The sequence below is a fragment of the Nematostella vectensis genome, chromosome 7 (assembly GCF_932526225.1).
Source record: "Nematostella vectensis chromosome 7, jaNemVect1.1, whole genome shotgun sequence".
In the NCBI taxonomy this organism is placed as follows: Eukaryota; Metazoa; Cnidaria; class Anthozoa; order Actiniaria; family Edwardsiidae; genus Nematostella; species Nematostella vectensis.
This window is the reverse complement of record NC_064040.1, coordinates 9075429-9101332: the sequence shown is the minus strand read 5'-3', so window position 1 is coordinate 9101332 and position 25904 is coordinate 9075429. Positions and strand designations below refer to the sequence as shown.

At 37.0% G+C, this 25904-nt stretch overlaps 2 protein-coding genes across 8 annotated transcripts in view; one reads left to right on the top strand and one right to left on the bottom strand.

Annotated features, from left to right (window-relative positions):
- LOC116611365 overlaps positions 1–25904 on the top strand; it is a 28491-nt gene that overhangs the window by 607 nt on the left and 1980 nt on the right. Inside the window, exons 2-3 of the mRNA XM_048730137.1 lie at positions 13463–13579; positions 24172–25615. Coding sequence (XP_048586094.1) covers positions 25555–25615 — 61 coding nt within the window. The 5' untranslated portion in view covers positions 13463–13579; positions 24172–25554. The remainder of the gene's footprint in view (positions 1–13462; positions 13580–24171; positions 25616–25904) is intronic.
- LOC5503394 (doublesex- and mab-3-related transcription factor A2) lies at positions 402–25904 on the bottom strand. Of its 7 annotated transcripts, none has more exons than XM_048730127.1 (3): positions 25888–25904; positions 4992–5496; positions 402–2177 (listed from the first exon to the last, which is right to left on the bottom strand). In XM_048730127.1, the coding sequence occupies exons 2-3, from the start codon at positions 5470–5472 to the stop codon at positions 1342–1344; spliced, it is 1317 nt and encodes a 438-aa protein (XP_048586084.1). In that variant the 5' UTR covers positions 5473–5496; positions 25888–25904; the 3' UTR covers positions 402–1341. The 7 variants fall into 7 exon arrangements, with proteins under 7 accessions (XP_048586084.1, XP_048586083.1, XP_032227636.2 ...); XM_048730126.1 differs by lacking the exon at positions 25888–25904 and adding an exon at positions 23744–23770; XM_032371745.2 differs by lacking the exon at positions 25888–25904 and adding an exon at positions 15951–15979.

Here is a 25904-nt window from a genome sequence, read left to right as displayed (position 1 = left end):
GAGATCATAACATTATCCTTTGTTGATTTAAATATCCCACAAGGCTGAAATTGTAATCTTACTACTAAGGGATTGATGTAGACATTTTATTTTAGTGTTGATCAAATAGCTTATAAAGGTAAAGGAAGAATTGAGGGGGGGGTGCGATAAGTTCCTGATCTATTCCTCACAACATAGAGTAGAAAACTCTAGGGTGAAGCTTTTTGTACAAAAGCAGCGGCGTAGCCAGGATTTTTAACAGGAGGGGGCCCAAAAGGCCCTTTCAAGGCATTGTCTCCTGTATTTCAGATAATGTCTCATACATTTACTGTGTTTTTGGCTGCTAGAAGGGGGGGGCCGGGCCCCCTTAGCCACCCCCCTGGCTACGCCCCTGAAAAGACACAAAAATCTATACAAGAATCAATCTTTTCCATTGGCTTTTATTTCAAAAGACTATTTCAAAATAGACATGAATGTCATCTAGAGTGATGTCCTATGAATTTGCAATACATCTTAAAAGAATTTAAAATGAAAAATGAAGATGACAAACAAGTGCAAAGATAATTAAGTCAACTCTTACTTTTAAAACAATGACCTATGTAATATGGACACCTCATTATAGACGAAGGAAATTTAAATACAGTTCAAAGTAATGACTCAGATTTGCATCCATAACAGTTTTTTTGCTGATCATATAGCACCTTAATTATGGTCCAATATGGAGTCATAAAAGCAAGAGTTGACTCCATTTTAAAATAAGGAAAACAAAGTTTCTTCCAGAGGCAAAAGCACTCCATACAGTATATGACTGTATGACTGGATTCAAGAATGAATGTAGAGTACTGTAGTAAATGAAAATATATTTTGCTCCTCTGTTTTCTCTTTCTGCTTTCTTTTATTTTGTTAGGTATTTATTTTCATTTCGTCTTGTTTAGAATTTTTTTTATTTTTATTTTAAGAACTTATCAATTGCAATGTTTATACAACCCCTAACCCACAAACATCATCACTATCATAACTACAGTAATGTCGTAGGACATACTGAAGTGTAGAACAGCCTGGAAAGTTGTTCAACTTATAAACTTTTAGTTTTTTTTATTTTATGTCTATGGTCATAAGATTTTTAGATATTCATTGTTGCTATGAATATGAATAGAATAAAAGATTGTGTTTCAACATCCCGAAGGTTCATCAGCAAAATACAAAGCACTGATATCCAAAGATAGCTTCTTTCTTAGCTAAATGATCTAAACTGTCAAATCAGTCTTTTCCTTACCAATAAGTTCTTTTAAGTCTAACTAGCACTAAATAACTAAGAAAAAAAGTGAAAATGGGTTGAATGTTTTGTACAGTAGTCAAAGATTAATTACTGGGTGGAGTAGATTCCCCTGTTGAGTTCCTTAATGGGGATCCCCTGACGGAATCATGTGACTTGACACTTGTCGGGGATCCCACCATGCTCATATTGTTCCTAATGACAGATGAGCGTTCATTGTGGAATAACTGTGCACTGTTGCTCATTGAAATGAGTGCAGCAGTAGCAGAGTGCACTCTTTGACTGTCCAGCATTTCTTCCCTTGGGGGCGAACGACTTTCTGATGTTCTTGGTGACCGAGGTGACCTAGAGGGCAGTGGTGGGGGAGAGGCATACTCCCTTGGCTCCTTGGGGGCATCTCTGGGACTCCTAGGGACCATCCCTGGGTAGTACACACACCCAGGGCACTTTCCACTGGCACATGACGTTGCAGTGTGAAGCTCTAAAGGCATAATGGGTAAGGATGGCCGTAAGCCTGGTGTGATAGGCGAGAAGGCTGACAATCCATTCCTCAGTGGGGAGGGCATGGGAAACATTCCCCTTGGGGGTCCAGTAGTGAACATTTGAGCCCTTGCTAAGGCTTCCTCGTGACTTGGCAGAACGCATTCTATAGTCTGTACAATGTCCCCACTGCACCCTTTGAGAATCAGCTCTAACACATTGAGTTTTTGCTCCGGGAAAAGTCTCGTCAAGATATTCATAGCTCGTGCGTGCTCCGCTGAAAACATACGTCCATGAACATCATTTGAAAAGCCATTTGATAGAACAATGTTTTCCGGACGTTGTCGCTTTTGATCGGGCGATCTTCGGTCACTGTTTGGGGGCTCGTCGTCCTCTTCTGAACGTTGCCTTTTGAGGGCCATATCAGACATCCTTGGTTCAGCTGCATGGATAAACAAGACCTTGTCATTAATACAAGATTCATGCAAGCACTGTTTGTTTATAACTGATAATATCATACTCTAGATAGATAAACATAAGAGTTTACAATAACTACCAAGACGTGAACGTCTTTTCTTGATCTTTCCCTGTTCTCGTTATTGGTCTTTTCGCGTGTTGTTCAACGAATTACTCCATTGTATTCACTTTTGCGGCGTGCCCATTACAGGAAAAACCTGATTAATCTAAATGGACAATTACTGTATCAGGGAATCTGAGAATACCAAACTACAGTTGGTAACTACCGGGCAACCCAGGGGACCCAGACAAGTGGCTGTTTTAGGATATAAACGAGGTTAATAGGGGTATCTGAATACTATAGCCTTTTAGTGAAAAGCAAGCATTTTTTTTTCTGCCTTAAACGTTTTAGAATTTACGTGACTGACAGCCGGCTAATCGTAATAGCTATAGAGGGAATAGAATAAAGTCTCCATTACTCTATCCACGATTCCTTTGGCGTTTTTAATAATTGTATTTGGTAAGCAAAAGGTAAAGCTGTGTTTTGGGGTACATACTGTGTTTTTCAGTTTAAAAAATGGAAAATCATATTTTCAAGAATAATTTTAAAACACGGAATTTGTTTTGGGGCTGGTGTGAGCACATTATTACTCCTAATGGTGAAATATTAAGCTTTTATTAAGCTAAGACGAATGCGTATCTCATCGCTGATCACTTAATTGTTATTACAGTAAACACTGTTATGATCTGCACAAATAAACAATATAACAAAACAAGAGAGATTAAAAAAAATGAATGTTGCTACTTGCGCTTTACCTCAAGATTTCTGTGGTCCAATTTATTCAGAGATGCGTTTCTCGTTCTTAGCGTTCTCAGATGTCTTACTAGTTACGTGACATCTTCTCGGCGAGTCAAGCGCTCTTTGAACCCTAAACATGCTAATTTATAGTCTAAACACAAGGAGGATTAAGGAGTAAGTGCCTATGTTATCGCCTGCACGAAAATCCTAATCATTAAACCCGTCGTGAAATGGCGACTATATAAGAGAATAAAACATTTCCAAGAGTTTCTTAACTCAAACATGAAGCAGCGAAGCCTTCCGTGATGTGTTTGAAAGTTGTACAAAGTTGAGGTTTTTTGGTTATTGTTAGGGTTACACAGCATGTCTGTGTCTACGTGCCTGAAGGCTATAATAGAATCAGCATGCAAAAAAATAAATCTTTATGCTTATGTCAAATCAGTCTTTAGGACAAGAACATTCTCTGACTAGGATACTTTAACCAAGCAGACATCTGTAGAATTCTAGAATTGTACTATTATATGTTCTTGTATTTGTGAAGGTTCACTCCATGTAACTGTTAAGTGTTGGTATAACACGTTTAAAGATTTTGTGTCGATTAGACACAAGTGTCTGATTAATTGATGACCCGTTTGATAATGTAGCAATAGCATGCGATATTGTAGCATTCAGAGGAACACAGGTAAATGATGCCATTGTTTAAATCTCCGATGTAAAAAGTCCAATAACTTAAAGATACAGCTAGTATCCATTCCTTCTATTAACTGCATGATATTTCTATATTGAAAGCTGTGAACTATGAAATCATATGTGCGTGTGTTGTCTGAATATATACAGATCTAGATTTCCAGGGGTTACTTAAGTTTGTTGTATGTTATGTTACCTTCTAAATATCATCCAAGACTCGTGTAAAATTTTACAGGATGATTGTTGCTGTTACTTTAACTCTGATCAAAATCGTCAATTCTTGCTGATTGTTTTTAAAATCTCACTGACTTTGCAATCTACTCTGCCTTTTATTATACTTATTCATCCATTCTTTACTGCTATTGGCTAAGAGATATGGTCGTCAATAGTGAAGTTGGACAAGTATCTGTATGTTGTTTGCGCTCACCTATCTGTTACGTCTAACTATACAATTTTGTTAATCAAATTGGAACATTTTTGTGAATACTTTTAAGAGCACAACTTTACGTTTCCTCTCGAAAGAATGACTCATAGCTATGATGAATTTAGTTATAGCGCTGCCAACATCGTTTTTAAAGATAAACTTTTAAGTTTTGTCATAAACCTTCTGAGACTGTTTAATGGAATAATGCGGTATTGGTCGTGTCTATGTTATTGAATAATTTTAAGTTCTTTTAAGAATGCTAGCTTTTAAAATAAACAAATTAAAGCAATCACAGAGAAAATAGACCTTGAGACATTGTTAGCCGTACTTTTGCAGGCACAACCTGTTCCGTGTTTCCAAAAATCTGTTAATGTAAACGATTTTTTATTCAAGGTTATTTAACTTAGACGCTAGATATGTCACGGGAGGTAAACTTTCAAAATGAAAATAGATCAGTAGCCTACAAATATACAGGGCAAGCGTTAGACCTAGAGTTTAGTATATGATTAACATCTGTAAATGATAGAGACCAGCCTGTTATTAAAATCGTTGCTTTTCGTTTTGCCAGAAGATCAATGTCACATTATTACCTTTTGTATCGAAATCGCGCAATGTGGTTTTGGAAACTAGATGTTACGGTAAGATTCTAGGAGAATAAATGTGCATCATAACATTGATGTAAGTTAAAGCAATGCAAATTTCTATGCATTTTCTGTATTTTTGACAAGGAAATGAAAGGAAATTAATCTAACATCGAGGATATCGTTATAGATGTCTACGATCGTCTAGAGCATCTGACTGTAGTTCTTACTTAACCTAATATCTCAAAATCTCTATTATTTTTCTCTCCCCTTGTCTCGTGTTGTCTACTTTCTAAGAACGTTACTTACCGGAGCTGACGGTTGGGGTGCTGCACGGTGAACCCCCATGCTCGCTGAACGCTGTACCATTACTCGAAACAGGCGACACTGGCGTCTTCACCGCTGCTAGGACATCATTCGGAGACATCGGACCCTTGGAGCTTCCTCCATCCTGACCACGCTGTCCGGAAGAGTTGTAGTAGAACTGCACGTGATTGTAAGGAAAGTTGGTGAAATGCTCTGCGTCACTTTCTTGTTGTCTTCTCAGCGCTACCTGCGCAGCCATGACGCGTTGCCGTTCCGCTATGAGGTTGCAGTCAGGGCACGTGCAGTCCTTCCATTTGCAGAAGCGCTTGTGGCCTTTTAGGATGGAGATGACGCCGTGATTTCGGCACCTCGCGCATTTTGGGGAGCGTTGTTGAGCGGCTGCTGCCGCCGCCTGCTGTTGCGCTGTTTGTTGGGCCGTTGTGGTAGTGGTCTGCACCGAGGCCGAGAGACTTGTCGAAGGCATTAGAAGCCTTGTAGGAGAAATGTCCTGAAACATTGTAAACCCTAGGGTTAGCACTCCATCAGTATCGGCTCCATTTCCTTACGATGCTCGGAGTATATACAGCAACATCTTGTTAATGTGTGCCCATTTAACAGGAAGGCCGTCTAGAGCAAGCTTACCTCCCAGACACATGTCTATTCTAAAAATGGAAAACTATTTCATTGAAAAACAGGAAGTCTATTAATCATAAGTTGGATTGAAGTTCTTGTAGATATTGACCGGTTGGCCTTATTTGGTTGTTAAAGCGAATGGAAGCGTTAGCTAGTATAAAGTACGATATGATAACTACACATCCAATGGGCTACCCTTCTAACTTTATTACTATGGGCTTTCCTTCTAACCCCAATAACACCTAAGATATAAGTGCCTTTTCTTATAAACAAAAACAAAGGAAACTAGGTTTTACAATGAGTGCCGTGTCTTATGAACAAAAACTAGGTTTTCCGAACTTTTTGTAAAGCTACCCTAACAATGTTGACCAAGTAAAAGGCTACATTTTTGTTGTAATTAGTTATCAAGATAAGAAAAGACGTTCTTCTTTCTTCCTTTGTGTATAATTACAGTCTTGGTTACTTTAAAGTCTACAACTCTTGATTTATCGGTCGATTCCTTTGTGAGTTTACTGATGTTTTTAGTGTGACTGGGTTACAAAGGTACTGCTCCCATAAAGTGCAAAATAAATCGTGTAAAAAAACATCATATATCTAGTGCTCGAATATACCCACAGTTTTCTGCAGTCCTTTAGATTACACCATCTGAACTTTTTTTTGCCTCTTCAATTCAACTGCGTAGACGGTTGTCTATCTTCCCCCATGTGCATACACAGCATGGTGTTTTAATATATTTCTCTGTAGCGAAAATTATATTTCATTGCAAATTGAGCTTTATAACACTCTATGCACTTTATGCACTATAAAAGCATTTTAGCTCTTCCATCTGACCCTATAAGAAGAATGTTGATGCGTTGCGTGAAAATTAAGTTTCAGATCAAAGGCCAAGACCGCAAAACTAACAAACAAAGTATATCTGTTTGTCATGGATTTTGTTTCCAATTTTTGTTATATCACAGAAGTCTTTAGTTATAGATTTTATTTCGCCTGGATTGAGCTGATTCTGTCCGTCATCTTGAGATGATATCCTTGAAGAGGGTGATGTTTGAAAATCTATTTGTCAACAATTAAGGAGTTTCCCAGGTTGTTTTTTAAGTCAGATATTTCTTACCCGGTGTGGGGGACGCTAATGTCACGTATCAGAATAAAAAGCGTTGTAAACAAGTAATATTTACTGTTAGTGAAAGCTTTAGAACTTAAGCCATGGAAAGTTTAAAAGCTCAAATAATTATGTAACTTGATTTTCACATTTCTCTCCATAATCATCAGGATTCGAAGCATATGGAAATTGATATGTTATTATGGGTTAATCAGGGGAAAAGTTCATTTTCAGGGCTTTTTTTTTAAATATTTTCAATTTACAATCAGCGTTTTTTAGAATGTGAAGCAAAAAAAAAATGGGACTTGTTTTTGCCAGTTTAAGAAGTAAAAAATAAAATAAAATAAAACTGGCCAATTCCAAGAAGAGGCCAAAGTCTTACGTATACCTAAGGCTTTTGCGTACCGTTATACCAAATAAGCTATTATATCTTTCTAATGTATGTTTGAAAGGATAAGTACACAGTAATACTGAACTAGGATTTGTTTCCTACTAATTAAGCTAACAGAAGAAGGTCACACTGTTGAACTATGAATAATAGCTGATTTTTTTTTTGTTGGTAAAGCACGGGAATCATTAAAATGCTTCCCCTGAAACCCCACACCCTCTTCCCTTTCCTAAAGACGTAAGAAAATACTGATACATTTGACTCTGAACGTCAAAACAACACGTCTCTTCAGATGTCAATGAAACGTGCGCTTTACCAGTGCAGTCACGTAACATTGTCAAACTAATCGTCGCAACCGATAACAGAGTCTTTCATCGTCTGACCAACCTTAAAAGTCACCTTTGCCTTAGAAGAATCCATTTTAACTTCCCCACTCTTTCTGACGCCTAGCACGCACACATTTCCGTGTCGCTTTATCGTGGAGGGTGTACAAGGCTATTAATTATACACTGCTTAGGTAATCAAGGATAAAAGACCGCTTTTCATGTAACGCGCGTGTTCTCTGGTCGCTAACATTGCCGGGTGGCATGGTAAAAACAAACTTACAGGTGAGAGCCATCCCAAGGGTGCGCAAACCAAAACTTCGATTGATACAAGCCTCAGTCTTGCAAAATTCAAAGACATAAATAAAGAATTCATCATCATTGATAGATAAATAGATGAGTTAGAGTTTTTTTTTTCAAACAGGTAACCCATTTCAAACCCTCTTTGAATATGTCAAGAATAACTTGGCGATGCTTATATTTCGATAATTAAAGTCTACTTCTTACTCAAACTTCAAACACAGAATGCTTGAATATCCGGTATAGAAGATTCCGGAAGAAGCCACTGACAATTGGCAGTGAGTAAATAACAACTGTTGTCGCAAAATGTTACACTCTAGTGCTTCGCTATGGCGTCAATCGTAACCACGCTGGATGTTTCGTTAAAATTGTGTTGATAGTGTTATATATTTACAAAGGTTGTTTCTAGCGTTCTTTTATATTAAGTTATTTGTCTTAACCTTAAATAAGTCTGCGTTCTTTATTGAGAAAATCAATTCGCAAGAACTTTTCAAAGGACAAAAAAAACTCCAGAGCTTTTTTAACTATCATATGCTATTAGAAAAAAAAATATTATATGCATTTTTCTCTAGTCGTATGTATTTATGAAATTTATAGGCCATACGAATTTCACCAGAGCCGAAGCTACTTATGTAACTTCTTGCAACATCTTCATTTCTGAAGATATTCAATGAGAGCGCGTTTTCACAATTGCGGTAATCTAATTAAGACACATGGCAACATTGATACAATCGATGCATCCTCACATGTAAAGGCCTACCTCTTCTTTCACGCGCGAAATTTTGACGTTCTGTAGCGCTTAGTAAAACCGCGACGATTTTGATGAATCCTGAAATTCCCGTGTCAGTCACTATCACTGCGACATAATGATGTTAATTCTTCTCCGGCGGCAACTATCTGGCATATTTCTCCAGTTCGTAGGGGGCTATAGTTGACATTCCATTGCGCTTCTAGTCCGTTCCATCGCCTCTCAAAGACAAACGTATGACGTCATGACACCCTCGAGTGACACGGGGTAACCTGTGGTATCGCTCTTATTGAGACATTGTAACAGATTGTTCGCATGCCTGGTGCTAAGTGGCAGAAGCCGCGCTCGTTGGACAAATTGTGGGAGTTAATAATTCAAAAACGATTGATTTTGCTAGCCTCTTCGATCACCTGTTTAAAGGGGTCTATTTCGGTGTTGTTATTTTAGACTTAGTCGCACGCTCAAGGCAATTGTGTAGCCTTCCGCGACGCAGGGGTCATGGCATAGTTACATAGTTTGCCGTTATTCAACGCATCGCGAATATTCCAGCCCAGTCTCGCCTCGGACGGCATAGAGACGGGCAATACTCATACTACAAACGTGCGCTCATCCAGTAGCCGATTCCACGGATCTTATGATATGTTATTAGTATTTTCAATTTATAACAAAGAGCTTCAGGCGACGTGAAAAAATGGGCCCTGACGAAAATCAATTGGGTTATTGAATGAGGAAAGAAGCTCATTCTCTGGACCTCCTTTAGAAGAGACCTTCCACGAACACGCGCAAAGCCCCATCACAACTTTGAAAGCCTGGACTTTGGTCTTGGTTGTTACACGAGAGATTGATTGGACGCTAGGCTTGTGTAACAGGTAATGTTTTTGGTATTGAGAAATACTTCCTACTGTGTTACCTCAGTGGCACGCCTTTGAGAGTTCCGACTCGACAAAAGGCCAAGTTCAAAAACTAAAGAAACAAAACTAAACAATAGAAAAAATAGCGAATAATTTACTCAACACTCCAAAATGCGATGACCAGAGGATGGATTAGCTCTTTTCATCGTCTCTTATTTCATATTGCATAAAAAAAATCATTGATAGGTAGATAAGTGCGAAGGTTTAAGTGTCGACCTCTGGGGTCATCCGCTGTCTTAGTGCCTGAATTCTTTATCCAAATATGTATCGAGGCCTTTACATGTGATTAATCCGGCTAAGCATTCGCAGTAAGTAGATGATTCTCGGTGCGAGATTACGAGTTAGTATTGTAGTATTAGTATTGTACATGTGTTACAACTTTTGCTAGCTTCGTATTCGTTACTATGATTACGCAACTGTTACGCACAGCACATGTTCAGGAACACTTGGCATTAAATATATTGAAGGATTCAGTCAGTAGCTAAGTATTAGAACCAGGCAAGTATTTTGACCACTCGACTAGTCATATACTTCAACCAGTCGACACTAGTCAGAAAGTTAAACCACTCAACACTAAACATAAAGTTACACTACTATGTAAGCCTCGTCACGTAAAGGAAGTGCCAAAGACGGGCTGTCGTCAGTTTTGACCCTCAGGGTTACTCCACATTAAAATTATAAAGTCCCTAAACGCTCACAGAAGAGGCTCACATGTTAAGCTCGTGGCAAGTACGGTGGGGATGCGCTTCTCGGCACAAAGTCTTGTCTTGATAACAAGGTCGACAAAAAATTAACAGACCAACTATACTATACTGATGAACTCATGACCGTGTTATCAAAAGGTATATTTATGTTTTCTTGCATTTACAGCTAGCAGCTCAGCAACGTCAAAGCTGACTCATTTTTCAGCCTTAGCCATGGTTTCTGGATAATTTGCGTGCTTTTTGCTACTTCTTTCTTTTTAACACGTTCTAAATAACGTTCTAAACTTTGTGCCAAAAATTAACTTACGCCCATCGATCAAGTTCTGTTATGCCTCAATTTAACGACTGATGCATACAGCATTTTTCTGGATATTCAGCTAGATAAACACCGTATAACGCCAAGCATACCTGGGCCCGACAACATAAAAATATAGAGATTGGAGATTATCAATGTTCTCTCTGTACCTTGCCATTTCCTAGTACCGGCGACCACTGTACTCAGTAGCTGGACGGAATGGGATGAAATCAAGTCTGACAGGTGCTCCATCACTACAGCCGATAGCATAACCAGTTATTATCTTGCGCAACGAGCCAAGAACGCGTTTATAAAAATAGAACTGATACATATAAGAAGCATTGTGCCTACGAAGCGTAACAATAACATGTTATTGTATAGGTCTACGTGAATGATAGTGGCCCTTGAGGGGATGAGAGTATGACGTCATAAAAGGCTTATGAAGTCTGGAAATTTACTAGAGAGCGTAGAAACCCTTAAGTGAGTCTTAAATGCCCCACCAAAATTAGTCATCATTATTATTATCATGTTTGAATCACAATATTTTCTAGCAAAACTGATTTTTTTTCGTATAAGCTTAAGAGGAGATGGCCAGATTTATAATTTTATTCTATAGTTAAATCATGCTCACTCATCTTTTAGTCTTGCAGTAGTATTGCACTTCGAAACACTAAAAGAGCGTCTTTCAAATTTACTACTTTGACTGAAGCGTTTAAACTTGAACTTGAAAAAAGAAATGCGTATCAGGTGTTGCACATTTTTTTTCGCCATCTCCTGCGGAGACTTTGAAGTTTTCGTTACTCTATAAGGTCAGGCTATTAAAAAGGCATTTAGTATACCTATTCATGAAAGCAGATAATCATTAGAATTTCCGCCAGTCGATCATTTGTTTCGTGCACATCTCAGTTTGACGCCATAGAAAATACTAGACCGGCTCTTTAGAAAACAAATGAAGATTGCTGACGTTTTTGTGACTGTTTTGACAAATCAAGAGTCTTACAATGTTCAATATCTCAAGATTGTTTTGCCTAGAGGTTCCTTGTGCAATATTAAACAAAATTCTTGAGATGTATAGTAAGAACACCTACTTTTTCATGAGTTATGACAAATTTGCTCAATCATATCAAGAACGGATTATCTACCAAAAAGTACCAAAGCTTATTTTGTTATATTTTACACAGGTTACCACTAGGCAAAAAGAAAACAAACAAACAAATACAAGCTAATACAGCCTCACAATTTGAACTTTGCCATTTTTTTGACCCAGCAGCCATGATGGCTGCTCTTACACCTTTGCCAGCTAATGGGTTGGTTTTCCGTTTATTATTTCATCCTAAATCTTCATTTAGTTGAACCGATAAAACTATGCGTGTAATTAAGTATATAGAGTATTCATCGGCTTAAACTGTAATTTCTAAGAAATTATTTTTGTGAGTGGATTTTAAAAATCATGGTAACTCTACTGTTAAGTTGTTAAAGAAGTAGAACACTTTTTATAAGAAGGTCTGATTTTCAGTTGAGGCTGGCCGTTCTTAATTTTGGTGTATTTCAAGTCTGGCAATCTTTTTGAGAATTTTTCAAAGAATATTTAGTTCGTTTTTATAAATTGCTTTGATGATTATCGATTCTCGAATATAAAAATACAAATTAGCACAACTTCTGAAATTCATACCTCTACAAACATCATGCGACACGTATGGATTCAGCTTCTGTTCTGTACATTCACTGGGACGCGAAACGGTCCTTGCTACAACCTGCATGGCCCTCTTGCATGAGCAATTTAGTGATTATTTTTCCATATTCTATTGTTATTTGCTATTCAATATTTGATATCTTAACTGTTATTTTGATTTTTTCAGGAGAGTAGATATTGTTGTTTTTGTTGTGTAATTGTCATTTATTTTCAAAACAGACAGGAAAAACATGAAGATAAAAACTATTTGCTACTGACTGTTACTTAAACGGGGAGCGGGGAACAGGGATCTGGAAATGAGTGGTCAGCGGCTATCGTATTAGATTGGATTCAATGGGCGCATGAATGACTCAATATTCTTAGAAACAGAGTCAGAGATTTCTCTTACTATCCATTTTAACGAGAGAAGAGCCAAAGAAACGCACATGAGGTTGCTACATCGCTTCTGTTTTTTTGTGCACTACCGCTGACCACTCTTTACCAGATCCCTGTTCCCCGTTCCCCGTTTTAGTAACATCCGCTACTGAAATAGTTTCAAATCAACTCTCCGCAAGGCGCTGACCAATCAAATCGTTAGTTTAAATGATGGAAGCCCGAAAGTGGACAAGCAGTTTGTCAGAAAAAAATCGCAAAATATTGAAAATAGCAATGAACATAGTCAGGTATGTTAACCTTTTTCATGACTAACTGTTCCCAACAAAGCGTGAAGCTATCAGTTCCATGCTTCCTTATAAGGCCATACAAGGATGTTCATTCTTACACGTCTCACGTAAGATGGCCATCGATTGTTTAAGCCAATATTCGAAATTATTGTTAGGTATGCTCAGCGGATGGAATGACGCATTCCTCACCTGTCGTCATATAGTCAATTATAGCCCCGAGGGCTATGCGACAAGTTTACAACTTAGCATGAGTAGGAAAAACCATGGTAAAGTTGACAAAAAAGTTGGGCTTAAAATTGACAAAAGTCAAATAATAGCGTTTAGTAGCAAACTAACTGCAGGTCCATTACATTACAGAGAGGTCAGAGAATTATTATAATTTAAAAAAAAAATATGTACTGGTTGACTCCCTAGTAACAAAAACGTTACCACATATGAGTTCGGGAGCCAAACCGAAAGCAAACCTAGCTTTTAACTTTTTGAGACTGAAGTTTGAACTATGCGACTAAAACTGGTCGCGCGCATGCGCCTTCAAGAAAAGAAAAATCTAAAGCAGTATCATTATAGCCTTGTTTTTGTTCATAACTATTTTTTTCTGTGTAAAAACCTATTTTGTATGAATACCTTTATTTGTAGGTAGATAATAATGGATGTTTTCACTGTTGTTGGAATACAGTATTATATAATTTATAAATTAACAGGGTCTGTTTAATTTCAGTGGCTGCAAACATTGGTCCTATTATGGCCATTCCCTCAGATAACACACACGGTTATGCTATGGCGGATGCTGTTATGGCTCATTGAAATCACAGTGGTTGTTACCAAGATGTTCAAGGTATGGGTTTTGTAATGATCCAATACTCTGTATAGCAAAATACCAAGTGAGAAAAAAACATACCATGATGTTCAAGGTATGGGTTCAATGGTCCAAAATACTCTGTATAGCAAAATACCAAGTGAGAAAAAACATACCATAATACTCAAGGTATGGGTTTTGTAATGGTCCAAAATACTCTGTATAGCAGTATTTCCATCGGCTGATTTGGGCAAGCTATTGATATATTCCCCCATTGAACTAAGCAAACACAGTATAAAACTTTTGTGTTTAAATATTGAATGGGAACAGTAAAAAGGGCGTGCTGTGCTGTCAAGGGCTCTCTGCGTCTGGTAGGAAATCTCAAAGTCTCAAACGGATGCGGACGTCTTTAAAAGAGGCGGGAAATATTTAAAGTTTACAATATCTATTAAAGCGGTTTATAACTATCAATGCTGAAACTTAAGATTATGGACAAAAACTTTTCAAGATAACCACAAAACAAAAACAGTATTATTAGAGCGGTGTCGCCATTTGTTCCAGACAAGCACCCATTTTGAACCAATCCACAGCCGCGCACTTAACTTCGAACCAATCAGAAACGAACAAGCGCGTTTGGAAGAAAATTCAAACGGGCGTATTAAAATTATTAAAGGATATAAGATACATATTCTGTTAAAAAAAAGCAAGACGAATTTAAATTTGTTATTTCAAAAACAGACAAATATAAACTTCTCCCATGGGCAATGTTTATCTGCGGCATAATGTTGGGGCTTTTATTATGGCATGCATTCGTGCCTTATATTGTCTCAGTAAATTAAAATTAGTGGTTTATAGAGTTATAGTAATGCAATGCGGAGCTATGCAAAAATATTCCCTGTAAATCATTTTTCGCTTAGTAAGATACAATGATACAATGCGAAGCAATGCAAACTATTCCGTTGTAATTCCTAAGAAGATATATCATTCTTCTTCTGTGTCCTGTGTTCTCTGTCCCCATAAACTTTCATCGCTAGTAATCTGTTTAACTTGCTCTTATATCGCATCGCAATTCGTTATTGTAATATTCTTACCTACGCTTCAGACTTAGTAGATTTGAGGCCTTGAAGTCGCGTGTAATCCGCTTAAGATGCGACTGCCTTTATGATCCTTTCTTCGGCCTCTGATTGCAAATCTTTGAGAGTACCCGCCACATTTCTGTGACCAGTACATTGATTATCCGGCTCGTTATCATACACTGGGTCACAAAGGCCGCCCTTCACATAGCTAGAGACTTGTGTAGTCCACTTATCTCCTATCACCGGCCTATCGGTTATCATTGCATGTCACATTACCCCAATAAACGAAGCATTGCTCTCCATAGTACAACTCTATAACGCTAACAATAGGGTTGTTCCAAACCGTTTGAAACCACCACGGGCATGTTCTTTTTTATTATTTTATGTCAAAGGTTACACTCCCACATCTTTTAAAATTGCACAGGATTTTAACGCCGACGAATTTTTTGGCTAAAGTGCGTGAAAATCGTGCTGCAACGTTCTGGTGACTTCTCGATATGAAGACTGTATCATCATTGAGATCACCGAAAATGCTACAATCGAGTTGGATTTCTTGGAGATGAGCCAGACATTCCTGTATGAAAGAGTGTTTTTTCTCGCAATAAGTAGAACAGTCACACACAAAGTCCTGGAATTATACGCGTGGATGACATGCCGTTTTAGATGCTACATTCTCGCACGCAAATATTATTTAAAGATTCGGATCTTGTTTAGGCGTATACGATATCTTCGCGCGCTGCTTCTATCACTTCATACTCGTCAAGACTAGCGCATCGCGCTCTGTTTCTGGTGAACGCTGTTAGGGCGTGCCGCAATGACCCTGTTAGATACTGTTAGCATACCTCACCCCGTCCTCCCTCCATCACACCTCGCTCTCCATAAACCGTACTTATATCGAGCTTCAAACAGACAATAAGTTACCCAAGTTTTGCCTGTCTCAAATGTACTGAGCGCATGCTGGAAGTGCAACAGCACAAGTATAGTTTCCTTTAGAGTTGGCCTAGCAGGTTTGACCGGACATGAGGGAGAACCGATCGCGCGTTAGCCTAACACGAGGATTCGCCGCCTGTGCGCTTTAGACGTTTGCAGACCAATAAACGCCTTGGTAGTCTTTGACCCATTTCAATTTCTTGCTGACAAATTATCAGCGGTTCCGCGTTCTTTTCGCCTGCTGTTACTAGTTTGTAAAATCTTTTAAACGTTTCCAGATTATTCAGGTTAAGCTATCCCGTAACCTGACACACAGATTCAAAATAGTCTCCATCGTAATCGGATTACTAAAGTAGATGTTTGAGTAGCCAAGGGCGTTGGAGTATATCTCTAGATGCGCTTACCTTGAACAAATACTTGAAGCCCATCTCGACGAGTGGTTTATCCCCTGAGCCCCTCGCCGCCCTTATATATACTCATCTACAAGAGGGCGGTCCCGCATGTCGTGCGGGCGTAAATTAACGCTGAAAGGTGCGTCCTGTCATTGGTGTGTCAAACTTAATATCATGTTAATTTGGTGACAGAGTGCTTGTACATGTTTATGATACTTAGAGTAATATTATAGCTATAAGACACGCCGCACCTGCACGCTTATCGGGACTCGGGGCCAGATAGGGAGGTCTTGGAATCGCCCGAGGCGACTCAAGTGTGGGCGGATCAAGGTAAAGGTTCTAGCTTGGTCTACCTAGTGATACCGTGTAGTCAGGGTTGAATTGCATTAGGTGATACCGTGTAGTCAGGGTTGAATTGCATTAGGTGATACCGTGTAGTCAGGGTTGAATTGCACTAAGTTATAAGTCTCGGAACTGCTGCTTGATAGAATAACTTATTAGTTTCAGGTAGCTTTAGTTGTGTATTGCACTAGGCGTAAACAAATGTATTGTTTGTATATTATTTTGTTTGTTTGTTCCCTTAACTCGCGCACTGAGCGTTGATCTTGGGCGAATTTGTTGTTCTGAAATAAGTTTTCAAGTTAAAGGTTAAAGTTTCTGCTTCAAAGAATAATTTCATAGTTTCAGGTAGGGTTCTCGCGTAATATTTGTGGTATTGTATTAGGCGCATACAAAATTCTATATTGGCTGTATTATTTTTTGGTTGATATTTCTTTCGTTATTGCTAACTCGCCTACGGCTCCATGAATACGGTGGGTTGTTTGTTTGTTTGTTTTTAATTAAAAAGGTATACCTCTTGGTATTAAACATGACAGATTAACATTGTTTAGTAAATTGTTCTCGTGTAAAACTGATTGTGTTTCTTAGGCAAATATAAATTCTATTGGTTTGTATTCTATCTTGTTTATTTACTTAACTTGTGATATTGTTTTAACGATAATCAAATCACTACATGAACAATAACAATAAAAAATAATAAACAATAAAAACTTTTTTAAGAAAATACTTTCGATGGGCTAACAATCATTTTTTTTTCTCGTTGCTTCAATTTATGGATGAGACCAAAAGTTAGAAAATACCATTTATTTAATTTTTTTTCCTCAAGTCTTTTCATGAAAACGTGGTACTACAAAAAAACACATAACAGAGTCTTTTAAACTGTGAACTTGGTAAAGAGAAGATGCAATGTCTCTTATTTTGGGTTTCATATTTGATATATAATAAACAAGCTCCCACAATAATGTATTTTAAATGTCTATATGTCTAGGATTAGTACTTCAAAAAACATGATATTATCAATATTATAATTAAATCATTTTCTTGCGTGCTTGATTAATAGTTTGTTTTAATCCCTTATTATAATTCTCTGATCGAAACACGTTTTTTATCCGATAAGCATAAACCTTTTTGGACCGATAATTAAAACATCTCGAACTTGCGTCACGCTGCAACTGAAACCTAGTGCAATTCTTTTTGCTTGGAATCCCACTTTACAAAATTTTTCTCGAATTTGTACTCCGTTTTCATTGAGCTGGAGTAAACGTTATCATATTTCCAAACCTGCATCTAACCATCTAGCACAATCTCGCTTTGGCCTCTCGCCACCACCCCTAACCAAGCAATAGAGATCTCATGGAAAACTGGAAAAAATGGTGCCTTTTAAATGTATACAAATACCATCTAGAACCATGGGGTACTGTCTTGTCAGCACTAAGCTTCAGTATTAACAGCTGAATTGCACTTTTAAGGGTTTTGATCTAATTTAAACTTTGAAAACTGTCTAATCTGCTATCAAAAAATCATGAAAAGATTTAGATGTTGATCTTCTTACATTCAGCACTTGTGTTTCGAGTTTAATTATTCTATTCTGATAAACAAGCTTAAACTCGTGTAACTTTTAATTTTATATATTTTTTGTTTTCTTTATTCTTATTTCCTTCTTTCTTTAGAAAAAACAACAACTATATTTTATTAGGCCTCTCACCATTTAATATCCGAGAGAGTAATGCCGCACATTTTGAAAAAAAATAAAGAATTTTAATCGGTTTTCAGGATATTTGTCTTATTTGAAAACTGTTTTACCTATCAGAAGATCATAAAGAGATTCTGGTATCAAATTCTAATTTGCTTTCTTCACTCAAACCCCTTCTTGTTTTTACAAGTCAAATGATTATATAAATACATATACTTTATTGGTGATCTTTTTCTCGGTCGATGTCATGTCTTCCCATTTGGAAATTCATTGCCTCTTTTCGATTTCTCTATTTTGATAAACTTACGTTTGCTCATAAAAATGTTGATGTTCTTCCGGCAACTTTATCATTGTTCTAATTACCAAATTACGAGTTTAAACTTGGTCGCACCCCACAGCTGCTGCGGATAAGTCCCCGAAAACAGCTGGGAACGAATCATTTAAGATCGAATCTTTATTGTTTTACCTCCCTCGCCAGCCAAAATAGATCAGTTATGTTACTTTTATAGCACGACTCTGCCCAATTTACGTGTCAACGCAGAAGCGTGGGTAATCTACGACTCTTATTTCCGATAATTGTACGGCTCTGTCCAATATACGTGTCAACGAACAAGCATTCACAATCTATGGCTCTTCATTTCTGATAAGATTCTCTCAGTTGAAGTTTAGCCGCGATAAGATAACTTAGACGCTATGATATGAGCATCGCCAAAGGTTAATGCATCATTGCTCTGTTTAAGCCCCTTTTTATTTCTTTTCATAAGAAGAGAATTGTATTTATTCGCGTGTCTTTCGTTCTAAACTTGTTTTTATTGTAACTGGGTCGATTAACTATTGCTGAAATGTCTCACGGCGTTTACAAGCGCTACCTTTTGGGGCATTCACTTTGATTTGTGAGACAAGTTCAACAAGCTGAAGTCTCCTGCAAAATGCCCCATAGAAACAGTCACTAGGCGGTTTGTTTGTTTTGTTTTGTTTTCGATTTCTTGAAATAACTTCTGTCAGCCACAATTTTGTTACCCTACCAATGGACCAAGTGGGAAAAACCATCCATTTCCATCGGCTGATTTTGGAGAGCTGTTGTATTTTCAAATGAAATGGTAAATAAAGTATAAGATTCCAGTCTTTAGGTGGTTATTTGGAGATTGCTTCTGATATTTTTTTTTACCAATATTGATTTAAAATAACAAAGGTGCGGCTTACATGGGCTCTTAAAACTATAAACGGAGCTTTGACTAATTTCTCCAGAAAAATAAAATCTGATAATGACGTTTGCCCTTAAGCTAAGACTTGTCCACAGAAGGTCGGGGATAAAACGAGATACTCGAAGAAGATAAGAAGAAAAGTCTTGTAATGAACGTGTGATTCCGTCCGCTAATTGGTTCCAGAACTTTCAATTGAGTAATTGAAACCACATGATGCTCAAAACCAAGAGGAACTAGGTGTAAAAAATGATAGAAAATCCACTTAAAAAAAATATTGACTGTAGCTTCCTGGATGCGTCCCGATAGTTGTGATATTGTTGCAATTTTGTTATCGTGTTGTAGGATGTGATTTTTTTTCCACTTCAGGTTTTATCACTAGTTGGAAATCCCAGGGATGCTAGCACGAAATCTATAATCTGATTTATAGTCCTGTTGTACCCTCATATCAGATACACGATTGTTTTTATAAATCTTTACTAGTACAATAGAGTATGCTTAATTTTTATGATAGACTTAACTGGTCATCCAGGCCCGTTCTTAAGATGTAGTTTAAAAAGTTCGTTGTCCAGTTGCTGTCCAGTCATAGGTAGCCATTAAACACCCATTAGCTTTCATCGTCAATAGGATAGGAAAACATTCTAAGAGTAAACTTTAAAATGTATATGGTATACTGTTTGAGAATTCCCATATTATTCTTTTCAAGAAACGTTTCGATGACTCTACAGGTTTAATAGGAATATACCAAGAACTTTATAAAGCACGCACTCATAATTTTTCAAACAATAAAATAAAAAAAGGGAGAAATGGAGCCGATTTGCGAGCATGCAGCTTGGTATTGGCGTATAGCAATAGCTCCGTGTTCATCCAGTCTTGTACTCCAAGTCGATTAAAGAAAGCCAATCACGCCGCCATTTTATGCTCCCGCTCAATGGCGAGTCACTCAAAGAATCCATTTCCATCGGCTAATTCAAGGGAGTTACCAAGATATTTTCAATCAAATATCGTCAATAAAGTATCTGACTTCATTCGTAGACCGTGATTTTGAAATTTCTCTGCGAATAAACCGTTTTATTTTTAGTGATAAACAATAACAAAGGAGTGGTATTCTTTAAAGTTGAAGTCGAGGCGCAAGGAATGATGGGGTACCACAAAAAATGCATTGCTCGTTCCCAATCACATAACTCCTCCGATGAGGCACTGACGACCTATCAAAAAGCAATGTAATAAATGCTTGAATGAAGGAATGACGAGAGCTCGCAGAATATTGAAAATTTAGTAACGCATCATAATTTAGATACTGTTAACAAAAAAAAATATCGCGGTGTTTTTATTTTCTCTTTAGCAAGCCAGGCAACTTCCAACTTTCTTTCCTCTTTTAGTGACCCCGAGTTGTCTGGATTTTCGAAACTTTAAGTATAATGACCTATGGATTCATCCATTCATACGTTACCCATGAGCCACTGCGGGCTACGTCACATTGCTTCTCCTGAATGCAACTTTTGAAATTGAAATGGATGTATACATGTTTATTCTTTTTTGCTTATTTATTTAATATCAATGGAGCAATGCGGGTAATGACACAGATTCTGCTGTTCTCCGACTGTATCCTTTTGAAATAGGTGTATACTTTTTATTCTTATTTTGTTATTCATTAAATACCGATGGAGCAGTCGGCGGGTAATGACAAAGATATTCCGAATGTTATCGTTTGAAATAGGTATAAGACTTGATTTTACTTTATTTGCTGGTTTATTTGATACACATGAAGCAATGTGGGTTATGACACATAAATAATACGAGTGCAGCATATGTATATATGTATATACAGGTATATCTGTGCATATATGTATATACAGGTATATCTGTGCATATATGTATATACAGGTATATCTGTGCATATATGTATATACAGGTATATATGTGCATATATGTATATACAGGTATATCTGTGCATATATGAATATACAGGTATATCTTTTCTGTGCATATATGAATATACAGGTATATATGTGCATATATGTATATACAGGTATATCTGTGCATATATGAATATACAGGTATATCTGTTCTGTGCATATATGAATATACAGGTATATATGTGCATATATGTATATAAAGGTATATATGTCTTGGTTTGTAGGAAAAAAACACGCGAACTACCGTTTTATCTCTACAAGCCTACAAGCCTGAAACAAGCCACACGCAGGCTCCAACAAGCCTGAAACAGGCTTGTAGAGATGAAACGGTAGTTCGCGTGTTTTTTTCCTACAAACCAAGACATATCCTGCTCTACACCTATGTATTGAGCACTGTTATATGAACGCCTGCACTCACGCATTAAAGGTATATATGTGTATATATGTATATACAAGTATATATGTGCATATATGTATATACAGGTATATACAGGTATATCTCTGCATATATGTATATACAGGTATATCTCTGCATATATGTATATACAGGTATATCTCTGCATATATGTATATACAGGTATATCTCTGCATATATGTATATACAGGTATATCTGTGCATATATGTATATACAGGTATATCTGTGCATATATGTATATACAGGTATATCTCTGCATATATGTATATACAGGTATATCTCTGCATATATGTATATACAGGTATATCTGTGCATATATGTATATACAGGTATATCTGTGCATATATGTATATACAGGTATATCTGTGCATATATGTATATACAGGTATATCTGTGCATATATGAATATACAGGTATATCTCTGCATATATGTATATACAGGTATATCTGTGCATATATGTATATACAGGTATATCTGTGCATATATGTATATACAGGTATATCTGTGCATATATGTATATACAGGTATATCTGTGCATATATGTATATACAGGTATATCTGTGCATATATGTATATACAGGTATATCTGTGCATATATGTATATACAGGTATATCTGTGCATATATGTATATACAGGTATATCTGTGCATATATGTATATACAGGTATATCTGTGCATATATGTATATACAGGTATATCTGTGCATATATGTATATACAGGTATATCTGTGCATATATGTATATACAGGTATATCTGTGCATATATGAATATACAGGTATATCTGTGCATATATGTATATACAGGTATATCTGTGCATATATGTATATACAGGTATATCTGTGCATATACGTATATACAGGTATATCTGTGCATATATGTATATACAGGTATATCTGTGCATATATGAATATACAGGTATATCTCTGCATATATGTATATACAGGTATATCTGTGCATATATGTATATACAGGTATATCTGTGCATATATGTATATACAGGTATATCTGTGCATATATGTATACACAGGTATATCTGTGCATATATGAATATACAGGTATATCTGTGCATATATGTATATACAGGTATATCTGTGCATATATGAATATACAGGTATATCTGTGCATATATGTATATACAGGTATATCTGTGCATATATGTATATACAGGTATATCTCTGCATATATGTATATACAGGTATATCTGTGCGTATATGTATATACAGGTATATCTCTGCATATATGTATATACAGGTATATCTGTGCATATATGAATATACAGGTATACACAACTATTTAAAGTAGGCAAATATGCTTGTTTCAACTTGTATTTTTTTTGGGGGGGAGGGGCATAAAAAACTCTGACCTTATAATCAGCTTAATTATTTTAAGATCATTTGGACTTATTCTAATTTACACCGTGGGTTTAATATTTTCGATTCTGATAAAATGATATTACGAATAAATCCCAAAGAAAAAAATTCAGCTGACATCAGCATTACTAATAAGAAAAAAAAATGCTTTTTTTCGTTTTAAATGCCATAAAAGATCGCCACACGCTTAAAAGATAGCATGCTCCAACAAAAACGCCTAAAATCTCTTTTTTCTACAGTGTGTTTTGTCTTTGAAGATAGCATAACCGCGTTAAGCACATTACTCTTCTCTTCCCAAACTTCCGTTTACAGCTCTTCTCAAAACATTCCATAGGACAAAGGTTCCTGTGACACTTTCCGATCGACCAATAAGCACGCGTTCTCCTAAGGAGATCGAAAAATAAACAAACGCTAAAAAACTAATTTCCGACTCTCTCCTACACAGATTTAAAAGAAGATAGACCTTTTTGGCACAGGTGTGGAAGTCAAATCGCCAAACATGGTTGCTCTACTTTTACGAGATTGTATAAATCAAGACTGGAGAAAACTTGTAGAGCTTATTGTAACTTACTCTTTCATGTTTTGACTGAAACGTTAAATTTTGGATGCATAAGATAGAATATTAGTCTTATTATCAGAAATACAGTATACTATATTTGCTTCAATGCTATCGCTTTTAAACTTCTTCGAAGACTTGCAAAGTGTATTTCAGAAAAAAAAAATAACTTTTATGGTTGACTTAACCACTGCACCGATATTGTCTTTCCCTCTTTTGAAAAGGTTTCTGAGAAGGGTAATATTGTCTTAATTTATGTAAGACTAGCTATAAAAATCCATATTGATAATAATTGTATAGAGACCTACTCTTTTTTCCATAGAGTCCTTTAGTAAGTTGAAGTTCTTGCCTCTGGATCTTCGTTTTCTATGAATTTTCTTTGCTTGTGCTAAGAAATAAAAAAGCAAACTCCTGAACCCGAATCCACCGAACCACCAATATCCGTACTCAATATGACAAATACAGCTGAATTCGATTTTTTCCTTAAATATATCAGTGGAAAATTCCTTGGAGTTTTCTAGAACTGAAATTTTTTTAATCAATCTTCATATCGTTACATTTAGTTTCAAGATAATTCGATGCGATGGATCGTTCTAGAACCCTCGATCGTATTGTAGTATTAGAGAAGAATAAATGCTTTTAAAGTCCTTAATTGTTTCCGCTGCAAATATTGGTCTAGTATTGTAAAAGATGCTTTTTCTGTACTAAGCATTTTATTCTCTATTATTATATTCAGGTAAAATGTTTTCTAGGGTAAACTTGTGCCGATGGACATTGTATCAACTGCTGGATATCGATTTCAAAAATGTAAGTGTGGTCTTTTTAAGAACTCACCCCTTTTTTAATAATACTACGTGCTACAGTTCTATTCCTCCCCCAAATAGTAACAATATCGTCTAATGTATACATACTATAAGCGTTTAAGGTTCCGCGAAAGGCCACTCGAGACTTCTAGATAAGCGATACTGTTAAAAGATTTGGCCCATAAAGCGAAAGCCGATATGCTCTCATGAACCTTCCACTTAGGCTTTCCTCAACCAGTTAATAGACTTAGAAATATAGAGATCTATATTAAGCCGTAAGCAAAAGGTCTAGACATACAGAGAAGATATTAGCCACATCGTCCATCAACTGGCAAATAAAAACAGCCCAAGTAAAAGGACCTACTACCCTATGCGCGTTATCCTCTTGGGGCTGCACGACTAGCGTGACACCACTAGTCACGTGACCAAGAACAGCCCAAGTAAAAGGACCGACTACCCTATGCGCGTTATCCTCTTGGGGCTGCACGACGAGCGTAAAACCACTAGTCACGTGACCAAGATCAGTGGGCCTTCACTTGTTGCGTAGCAACGGTCGTTAATCCAACATTTAGCGTAGCCTCGCTCATTTGACCAAAATACAGAGGAGATGTTGGCGAAGCATTTCACAGTAGCATGCAAGATGGTGGGCAATCAGCAAATTTTGCTGGGCCCAGCAATGCTCCGTGTTTTCCCTAAAATGATGGCGCTGGGTGGCTTCATTCTTCTTGCGTGGAATGTTCGAGCAGAGGGAAATATTTTGGATGTTTGTGGCACGGTTGCGATGCCTTGAACCCTGGTTTTCTGTGATACTGTTGCAGGTTGTCATCACGGATAAAGCTGTGGCGGTAGCGGTTTGATACCGCCGCCGCCATTGAGCAATAGTCTGCCCCAAGCTGTGATAAGGATCTTGACACAGGTCGCCCGAGAGTAGTTCTATTGGGCTGTGAGAAGCGATTTTAAGACATCAAAATTTATATGAAAATCGAAAAATAAAAATTTGAATTTAGAATGTGCTATGTTTGTCGTCCTTTATTACGCTTACTTTTCAATCTTAGAGAAAAAGAAAAAGAATAGGGATCTGGCGACCAAATGCACCGAAAAGATATATTGAGTGGAAGATTAAGGTAGATTCTTAGGTGAAACAAAATAGCACTTTTTGTCTGAAGAAATTATTGTCTGAAGTTCACGCGGAATCATTGGAATTAGGCTTAGAGACTGCAAATCAGAATTCCACCCTATCCGGGTGGAGCCAGGCCAATATAAAGCAAGCAATTCGAGTGTGTTGAGCTGTGTGCCAATGGACCTTGGCAACAGGAATGAGACTTGATGGGTGCCAACGGACTAGGATAAAAAAGCGGACACCTCGATCTTACACAGGTAAGGTTTCCCCCCTGATCTGAAGGTTTGGGTAGACTAAAACATTGCAGAGATAAAATGCATAAAATAATGTTAATCACCAAGAAAATAAGCACTTACTCTAAAAGATGCAGGTTTACTTGATGTATTTTTTTTTTCTCCTTTCGCTTACATTTTGCCTGTGACAATTGTATATCAAATTCAGTGATTGTTAATAATAAGAGAATTTGATTAATGAGAGTTTCACTTAATATTGCTTGTTAGGAATTGTAGCTTTGCCGGTTTCTATTTACCTTCGTTAGTTTGTCTG

Bases quoted from the DNA above. Each gene is read 5' to 3' on its own strand.
- LOC5503394 (XM_032371744.2), bottom strand. From the start codon at position 7,528: ATGGATTCTTCTAAGGCAAAGGTGACTTTTAAG. The intron at 5,497-7,495 runs GTTGGTCAGACG...ACAATGTTTCAG, and splicing joins AGGCAAAGGTGACTTTTAAG to GACATTTCTCCTACAAGGCT. The intron at 2,178-4,991 runs GTAAGTAACGTT...TTATCCATGCAG, and splicing joins CACCCCAACCGTCAGCTCCG to CTGAACCAAGGATGTCTGAT.